Consider the following 9,354-nt stretch of genomic DNA (forward strand, 5'->3'; position numbering starts at 1 on the left):
GGGTAGAAGAGAGATTGGGCGGACCCTCCCACGTTATCCCTTTGCCCCGCCCCCGGCCAGCCTCAGCCTGTCCCCGCCCACTCGCTCTCCTCGGCTCCTGAGTGGTCCGAAGCGACGCGGCCCCGCCCTTCTCAACGCCCTTTAGCGAGCGCCAAAAAACTCCCGACCCCTTCTTGGCGCGCCTCGCCGCAGAGCCCACCCAGGCGGGACAGAGCTTATGGATTGGCTAATGCAGCAGCAACTCCCGCCTTCCTGAGCCGTTCCCGAAGGTCCGCAAGCCCCCAGCCCTCTCATGCGGAAGCGTCTGGCTGCTGCGGAGGTAACGGCGGTCGAGGTGGTACTTGGGCGGGGCGGTGCTGCCTCTGCTGTTGCCATAGCAATGCAGTTGCCTTGGAGATGAGCACCTAAGTGCCCGATGCTTAAATTTGGCTCCTCCATCCTCCCTCATTCCACCTGTTTCCCCAGATGTCCAAAGCTAACCCAGCCTCTTTTATTTTTTGCAGGGCCAAACTTTTCCCTAGGCTCTGGACCCAAACGCCTTCCACGTCTTTTGGAACCTGCTTACTTCCCTTATTCCTTCACAGTCTGGCTCCTTCCTCCATCCTGGGTGACCAGTGGGTGCCGACATTGACATTCATATAAGAACATGGAGGAGGTACAGGTGGGAGGAGATGAGCTCAGTTTTAGCCAACTTAAAATAGAGTCTGCAGAGCCCGTGGGACACAGAGGAGGTATTTGGGACCCAGGGTTCGGGAACTGTGGGTAGATATGGGAGTTGAAGACACTGACAGCAAACAGTTCAACTACAGTTCACCTAGCATAGAACCCTATGTGACCGCTAAAAAGAATGAGGCTGAGTGAAGTGAACTCAGGGAAAACTGCCCACAACAAATTAGATGCAGGATGCAGTAGAAGGCTAAGAGAAGTCTAGAGCCAGACTTGGGTTTAAAGCCTGGCACTGCCACTTGCTATGTGACCTTGAACTGATTACTTAATGTTACTCTGTACTTTGGTTTCCCAATCTGCAAAGTGCGGATAAGCAATAATACATCCTTCTGTTTGATGTGAAGATTAAATAAATTAATCCACATAAAGCACTCAAGCCAGGCTCGGTGGCTCACACCCGTAATCCCAGCATTTTGGGAGGCCCAGGCGGGCAGACAACCTGAAGTCGAATTCAAGACCAGCCTGGTAACATGGTGAAACCCTGTCTTTACTAAAAATGCAAAAATTAGCCAGGCGTGGTAGCGGGCACCTTTAATCCCAGCTACTCAGGAGACTGAGACAGAAGAATTACTTGAACCTGGGAGGCAGAGGTTGCAGTGAGCCGTGATTGTGCCACTGCACTCCAACCTGGGCAACAGAGCGAGATTTCATCTCAAAAAAAAAAAAAAAAAAAAGGCGAGTGTGGTGGCGCACCTGTAATCTCAGCTACTCAGGAGGCTCAAGTGGGAGGATAGCTTGAGCCTCAGAGGTCGAGGGTGCAGTGAGGCTGTGATTATGCCACTGCACTCCAGTCTGGTTGACAGAGCAAGACCCCATGTAGAAAAAAAAAAAAACCCCACCTCCAAAAACAAAAAACAGTGCCTGGCCCATACCTAGGATATGTAGTGTTAACTGGTATTGTCTGCCGGGTGAAAAAGCAAGTCATAATATGGTACAGCAATTATAGTATGTATGAAAGAACAACAAAACCAAAGCAAAGGAAATTTATGAATAGATCACTTATAGAAAGATATCAAAGATATAAAGCATAAAAAGCAAGCTGCTGAACAGTATGAGTATGAAATTATATATAATTATCAATTACCTGTTAAAAAATAAATAATATGCCGGGCACAGTGGCTCACGCCTGTAATCCCAGCACTTTGGGAGGCCGAGGCAGGCAGATCACAAGGTCAGGAAACCGAGACCATCTTAGCTAACATGGTGAAACCCCGTCTCTACTAAAAATACAAAAAATTAGCCCGGTGCGGTAGCACGTGCCTGTAGTCCCATCAGCTGCTTGGGAGGCTGAGGCAGAATCGCTTTAACCCGGGAGGCGGAGGTTGCAGTGAGCTAAGATCATGCCATTGCACTCCAGCCTGGGCGACAGAGCGAGACTCTATCTCAAAAATAAAATAAAATTAAATAAATAAATAAATAAATAAATAAATAAAAATAAGTAATATGTAATTATCACAATTATATAAAAACTATAGATTTATATCACTAAAAACTTCTGGATTCTTTCCAATATGTTAATGACTATCACTGGAGATGCAGGTGAAGGAAGAAATTAAGAATTTAAGTTTTAGGCTGGGCGTGGTGGCTCACACCAGCACTTTGGGAGGCCAAGGCAGGAGGATCACCTGAGGTCAGGAGTTCAAGACCAGCCTGGCCAACATGGTAAAACCCTGTCTCTACAAAAAATACAAAAATTAGCTGAGCATGGTGGAGGGAGCCTGTAATCCCAGCTACTCGGGAGGCCGAGGTAGGAGAAAGACATGAACCCAGGAGGTGGAGCTTGCAGTGAGCCGAGATCGCACCACTGCACTCCAACCTGGGTGACAAAGCGAGACTCCGTCTCAAAAAAAAAAAAGCGTAAGTTTTAATAGAACATTTTTTACAAGCATGTATTAGCATAATAAAAATACACTTTTTTTTGAGACGGAGTTTTGCTCTTGTTGCCCAGGCTGGAGTGCAGTGGCACTATCTCGACTCACTGCAACCTCCACCTCCCTCGTTCATGCAATTCTCCTGCTTCAGCCTCCCGAGTAGCGAGGATTACTGGCATGCGCCACCATGCCCGGCTAATTTTGTATTTTTAGTAGAGATGGGGTTTCTCCATGTTGGTCAGGCTGGTCTCGAACTCCTGACCTCAGGTGATCCACCCACCTCGGCCTCCCAAAGTGCTGGGATTTTGGCTACTACACCTGGGCAAAAAGATACTTTTTTAAAAAAAAATTGTAGACATGGGCAGTTAGAAAAACAGTGGGGTTTTCATGTACGCTTCACCCAGCCTTCCGTAATATTAGTGTCTTAAATAAATAATAGAACAAAATTCTCAACCAGTAGGGACTTTGTTTCCCAAGGGACATTTGGCAACATCTTGATACATTTTTGGTTATTACAATATCTTCAGACATTTTGGAGCAGGAGATGCTACTGGCTACTGGCATTTCGTATTATATGCCAAGGATGCTGCTAACATCCTGCAAGGCACAGCCCCAACCAAAAGAATTATCCAACCCAAGGGCTGGGCGTGGTGGCTCACACCTGTAATCCAGGGCTTTGGAAGGCCAAGGCAGGAGGATTGCTTGAACCCGGAGTCTGGGACAAGCCTGGGCAATATGGCAAGACCCCATCTCTACAAAAATAATTCACTGGGTGTGGTGGCACGTGCCTGTAATCCCAGCTACTTGGAAGGCTGAGGTGGGAAGATCTTGAGTCTAGGAGTTAAGAGGCTGCAATTAGCCATAAGCTTCCCACTGCACTCCAGCCTGGGTGACAGAATGAGACTGTCTCAAAAAAAAAAAAAAAAAGGCCAGGCACAGTGGCTCACGCCTGTAATCCCAGCACTTTGGAAGGCCAAGGTGGGTGGATCACGAGGTCAGGAGTTCAAGTCCAGCCTGGCCAAGATGGTCAAAACCCATCTCTACTAAAAATACAAAAATTAGCTAGGCGTGGTGGCAGGCGCCTGTAATCCCAGCTACTCGGGAGGCTGAGGCGGAGAATTGCTTGAACCCAGGGAGTGGAGGTTTCAGTGAGCCAAGATCATGCCACTGCACTCCAGCCTGGGTGACACAGCGAGACTCTGTCTCAAAAAAAAAAAAAAAATCCAACCCAAAAAGGTCAACAATGCCAAAGCTCAGAAACCCTGCCATAATATAATTATCAACACTAAGAGACCAATATCAATATAATACTATTAACTAAACCACAAATTCCACCCCCGGTCCTGTTATCCCACTAGTGTTCTCTTTATGTTCCAGGATGGGTGCTCACTGCTACTGGAGTGTCACTGTTTCTGGTCCCTCGAAGTGGACAGAGCAAGGAAATATATATATATGTATACACACATCTATAGGTACTAATATATCTATTAAACAAAAACCTTGAATTCAGACTGATGCCTCCAAATCCAATCCTACAAGGTTCATTTTAAGCACTCCCATCTCCTGTTTTATTTGTAACTTCCTTCTCCACAGTGAGACACCCAGCTCTCTTATTTGTTCAACCCTGTTTGTGTGTATTACATGGGCCCATATGCCCATACCTACAAAAGTAGTTTCAAAATTGCTAAATCATGGCTGGCCTAAGGGCTCACACCTGTAATCCCAGCACCTTGGGAGGCTAAGGCGGGCGGATCACTTGAGCTCAGGCGTTTGAGACTAGCCTGGTCAACATGGTGAAACCCCGTCTCTGCTGGAAATACAAAAAATTAGCCAGGTGTGGTGGCTCCTGCCTGTAGTCCTAGGTACTTGGGAGGCTGAGGCAGGAGAATCGCTTGAACCTGGCAGGCAGAGGTTGTAGTGAGCCGAGATTGCATCATCGCACCCTAGCCTGGGCAAAAAGAGCAAAACTCCATCTCACAAAATAATAATAATCAAAAATAATAATTAAAAAAAATAAAGCATAGAAAAGCAAACTGTGGAATGGTATATAAATATTACAGAACATATAATCATCCCCGTATGATGAAAACTCTAGGTCATTTCAGAAAGTTTCTAGAGTCACTTAAATGTATTAATGCTCACCACTGGTGGGAGGAGTGGTATAAAGAAATAAGAAATTCAGGGCCGGGTGCAGTGGCTCACGCCTGTAATCCCAGCACTGTGGGAGGCTGAGGCGAACAGATCATGAGGTCAGGAGATCGAGACCATCATGGCTAACATGGTGAAACCCCAGCTCTACTAAAAAAATTAGCTGGGCATGGTGGCGTGCACCTATAACTTCCAGCTACTCAGGAGGCTGAGGCAAAAGGATCACATGCTAAGGATCAATCAAAATTCAAATGTAGCTGGGCACGGTGGCTCAAGCCTATAATCCCAGCACTTTGGGAGGCCGAGACGGGTGGATCACGAGGTCAGGAGATCGAGACCATCCTGGCTAACACGGTGAAACCCCGTCTCTACTAAAAATACAAAAAAACTAGCCGGGCGAGGTGGCAGGCGCCTATAGTCCCAGCTACTCGGGAGGCTGAGGCAGTAGAATGGCGTGAACCCAAGAGGTGGAGCTTGCAGTGAGCTGAGATCCGGCCACTGCACTCCAGCCTGGGCGATACAGCGAGACTCCGTCTCAAAAAAAAAAAAAAAAAAAAGAAAATTCAAATCTAAGCCAGGCGCAGTGGCTCACACCTGTAATCCCAGCACTTTGGGAGGCCGAGGCAGGTGGATCACGAGGTCAGGAGATCGAAACCATCCTGGCTAACTCGGTGAAACCCTGTCTCTATGAAAAAAATACAAAAAATTAGCCGGGCGTGGTGGTGGGCACCTGTAGTCCCAGCTACCCAGGAGGCTGAGGCAGGAGAATGGCGTGAACCCGGGAGGCGGAGCTTGCAGTGAACGGAGATCGCGCCACTGCACTCCAGCCTGGGCTGACTCCGTCTCAAAAAAAAAAAAAAAATTCACATCTAGTTGGTCTGACTCTTGAGGCTGAGCTCATGTAGTCACACTTACAGTGCCACACTTTCTACTATCACCTTATTTTTGTCTTGAAAAGAAGTGCCAGGGCCAAGCATGATGGCTCACGCCTATAATCTCAGTACTTTGGGAGGCCAAGGCTGGACGATCGTCTGAGGTCAGGAGTTCAAGACCATCCTGGGCAACATAGGGATACCGTCTCTACAAAAAATTTTACATGGTATGTAATCCCAGCACTCAGGTGAGGCAGGAGAATTGCTTGAATCCAGGAGGCAGAGGTTGCACTGCACTCCAGCCTGGGCGATAGAGCGAGACTCTGTCTCAAAAAAAAAAATAAAAATAAAAAAATTTTAGCAGGCATGGTGGTACACACCGCCCAGCTACTTGGAAGGCTGATGCAGGAGGACTGTGTGAGTCCACTTCAGGGCTGCAGTGGGCTATGATCACACCACTGCATTCCAGCCTGGGTGAAAGAGCAAGACCCTGTCTTAAAAAAAAAAAAAAAAAAATGGTGCCAGGAACTGTGGATGTTTAAACATGCTTTAAACTCATCTATACCTCCTCAGGTCTGTGTGATTTCAGAATCTTAATTCCTAACAATTCCATCTACTGTCATTACCTGGAGGCTCTTTGGTCTATTAGGGTGACAATAATCCCAGCGTCTCTTGACCTTCAGACACCCACAGCAAACCCCAGAGCTCTCTCTGGGCTCCTACACAGACTCCCAGCCTGCTGGTCTACTCTGCCCTCATGGATCCAGTTGATCTGAAGCTCTTATTTCAGCAGGTACACACTGATGGTGCAGTGAAGACCAAACAGCGACCAATCCATCCATCACTAGACAGCTCTCATGCAAAGAGACAGCAACAAAGCAACATCTAAGTCTTTATTAAGGTGAGTTTTTACAAACAAGCATCTATCCCAGTGTGGGGGATGAGGATGGGAAAGGAGAGCGGGGCAGCAGGAAGATGAGGATTCTCATCTATTGGTAATAAAGCTCCAGGTTCATCCCATCGTGGATTTCATCTGAAGGAAAGGTGTTAAGGAATCCTGACTCTGGCTTCCATCCCCACCCCTCTCATCCATTCACAGCTGGGTCAGGGTGGCCTGAGGTCTCAGTTCAGGGCTAAGGAAGCCCATTTTGGACCAGGCCATTTTTATTTGGAGAGAACTGAAACTTTACCAAAAAATTTCTGGCTGGGTGCAGTGGCTCACGCCTGTAATCCCAGCACTTTGGGAAGCTGAAGCAGGTGGATCACTTGATGTCAGGAGTTTGAGACCAGCCTGGCCAACACCGTGATGTTTAAACACAGTGAAAACCCATCTCTACTAAAAATACAAAAAAGTTAGCTGGGCGTGGTGGTGGGCACCTGTAATCCCAGCTACCTGGAAGGCTGAGACAGAAGAATCGCTTAAACCCAGGAGGTAGAGGCTGCAGTGAGCGAAGATTGTGCCACTGTACTCCAGCCTGGGCAACAACAGCACAACTCTGTCTCAAAAAAAAAAAAAAGTTTATGTTCCTTCTGGGCCAAGTGTAGTGGCTCATGGCTATAATCCCAGCACTTTGGGAGGCCGAGGCGGGAGGATCACTTGAGGCCAGGAGTTCGAGACTAGCCTGGAAAATGTGGCAGAACCCCATCTCTACTAAAAATACAAAAACTAGCAAGGAGTGGTGGCACACGCCTGTAATCCCAGCTTCTTGGGAGGCTGAGGCAGAACTGCTTGAACCCGGGAGGTGGAGGTTGCAGTGGACCAAGACCGCGCCACTGCACTCCAGCCTGGGCGACAGAGCGAGACTGTCTCAAAAAAATAAATAAAATAAAAATTCAAAAAGCTTCTGTTCCTTCTGCACAATAGATATACCTGAGTCTCACCCCACCCTGACCTACTGTCCAGCACTCAGGTGGAGGTCAGTAATGAATATTTTGAACTTGAAGTCAAACTTTCACCAACTACCCTCTTCCCCAACCAAATAATTACATAGCTCCCATGTTCTTCTTCTTCTTTTTTTTTTTTTGAGACAGTCTTCGCTCTGTTGCCTAGGATGGAGTGCAGTGGCACGATGTCGGTTCACTGCAAGCTCCGCCTCCCCGGTTCATGCCATTCTCCTGCCTCAGCCTCCCGAGCAGCTGGGACTACAGGCGCCCGCCACTATGCCCGGCTAATTTTTTTGTATTTTTTAGTAGAGACGGGGTTTCACCGTGTTAGCCAGGATGGTCTCGATCTCCTCACCTTGTGATCCGCCTACCTCGGCCTCCCAAAGTGCCGGGATTACAGGGGTGAGCCACCGCGCCCAGCCTAGCTCCCACTTTCTAAGTGCTCACCATGTGCCACGTACTAAGTTAAACACTTAATAAACATTATCTCATGCAGACTTTAGTTTTGAACGAAGATAACCGAGGCTGGGTATGTAGATGCTTCCTCAAGAAGTCACACAAAGGATACAGTCCCCCAGAGACACGTGGTCCTTAAAAATCGTGTACCTAAGGAAAAGAGACATTTCAGAGATAAGGCTAAGTAGGCTCTTCAGCCTGGAGGCTGAATGAGGTAGCCCAGCCTAAGCAAAGGGCTGCTTGCAGCGCTCCCCCAAACCAAAACCTTCCGGCCTAGTCCAGTCCACCCAGTGGCTCTACTACTGCACTCACCACTTCTTCAGGACAATCTTGTTCCAACGGGTGCCAGTTTGGGCTGCAATCAGCTTCTTAAGGTCCCCGATAGTATCATCCGTGCTGGGCGCAGAGGAGTTAAGGCAAATGGGAGCGGTAGAACGAGGAAGAGGACATTCCAGGGCTAAATACCATCTGCCAGAACCCCATCCGCCCCCTCTCCCGGGTTTAACTAAAACCATCCGACAACAGATTGAGTTGCCTGCCTCACGCCAAGCACCCCTGCGGGTACCACTGCCTCTCGGCTGCCAGTGGATACTTGCATTTAACGCGGACCTTCTTCCCCAGCCGGTCGTTGCAAACAACCTCGATCATCCTAGCTGGTGCTACACAGAGCAGTGGGGTGGGAAGTAGCAAAATCAGAGCTTCGGGCGTCTCCCAGACCCAGAAGCCCCAGCCTACAAGTGTCCCAGTCCCAGGCCCTAAAATTCCCGGTTACTGAGCCTTCCGTTCTGCCCCCAACCCCCCGCACTCGAATACTCCCAGGCCAAGTCCCCTGTCCCAGGGCCGCGAACCCCAGGCAGCCGCGCATCCGCCCCTTCTCGACGCCTGAATGCCCTGACACAAAACTCCCTGGCCTCACCTCCCACCGACCCCAGACCCTGGGTGGCTGGGTCGCGACAGCTTTCCCCAACTCCGAGCCTCTCCGCTTGACCCCCTCACCTCGAATCGCCTCGAACCTGCCGACGCCACTAGCTCCTCACCCGAGCGCAGAACTCCGGCAGCAGTTGACGCTGGGAACCGGAAGCGGAAGTAAAAATGCGGGGCCGGAAGTCCCGCCCCTAGCCAGGCGGTGTGGTCAACGCTGGCTCAGGTTTTTCCGGGTTTGCAGTCTGTTGTGTGTTTGCGGTTCACAAGTACGGGTTTCCGTGTCCCAAGGCTTGGCAGGGGGACGCCTGCGGTAAGCGCGCGGGGTAGAGAGGGGGGTCTCGGCGGGTGTGGGGCCGGGGAAAGGGCGTGGAGCGAGAGCCAGAGATCCGGCGCTGGCCCCAGCTCTTTTGAAGTCATTGTTGCAGGGAGACTCGGTCACATGGTGGGACACCAGAGGGTCCCGGGGGTGGGGG

General features: G+C 49.4%; 1 protein-coding gene and 1 long non-coding RNA gene across 3 annotated transcripts; one reads left to right on the forward strand and one right to left on the reverse strand.

Annotated features, from left to right (window-relative positions):
• Positions 1–130: 130 nt before the first annotated feature.
• On the forward strand, positions 131–1,102 carry LOC103879923. The gene is made up of 2 exons (XR_640719.4): positions 131–319; positions 504–1,102. It is a non-coding gene; the product is annotated as an uncharacterized LOC103879923 (long non-coding RNA).
• A 5,393-nt stretch (positions 1,103–6,495) lies between these two features.
• UBL5 (ubiquitin like 5) lies at positions 6,496–9,077 on the reverse strand. 2 transcript variants are annotated; one of them, XM_003914848.3, is made up of 5 exons: positions 8,954–9,077; positions 8,550–8,616; positions 8,270–8,353; positions 8,070–8,107; positions 6,496–6,650 (listed from the first exon to the last, which is right to left on the reverse strand). In XM_003914848.3, the coding sequence occupies exons 2-5, from the start codon at positions 8,603–8,605 to the stop codon at positions 6,607–6,609; spliced, it is 222 nt and encodes a 73-aa protein (XP_003914897.1). In that variant the 5' UTR covers positions 8,606–8,616; positions 8,954–9,077; the 3' UTR covers positions 6,496–6,606. The 2 variants fall into 2 exon arrangements, with proteins under 2 accessions (XP_003914897.1, XP_003914899.1); XM_003914850.2 differs by having other exon boundaries at positions 8,874–9,040.
• Between the last annotated feature and the right edge of the window lie 277 nt (positions 9,078–9,354).

Source organism: Papio anubis, chromosome 20 (assembly GCF_008728515.1).
Source record: "Papio anubis isolate 15944 chromosome 20, Panubis1.0, whole genome shotgun sequence".
NCBI classification, from domain to species: Eukaryota; Metazoa; Chordata; class Mammalia; order Primates; family Cercopithecidae; genus Papio; species Papio anubis.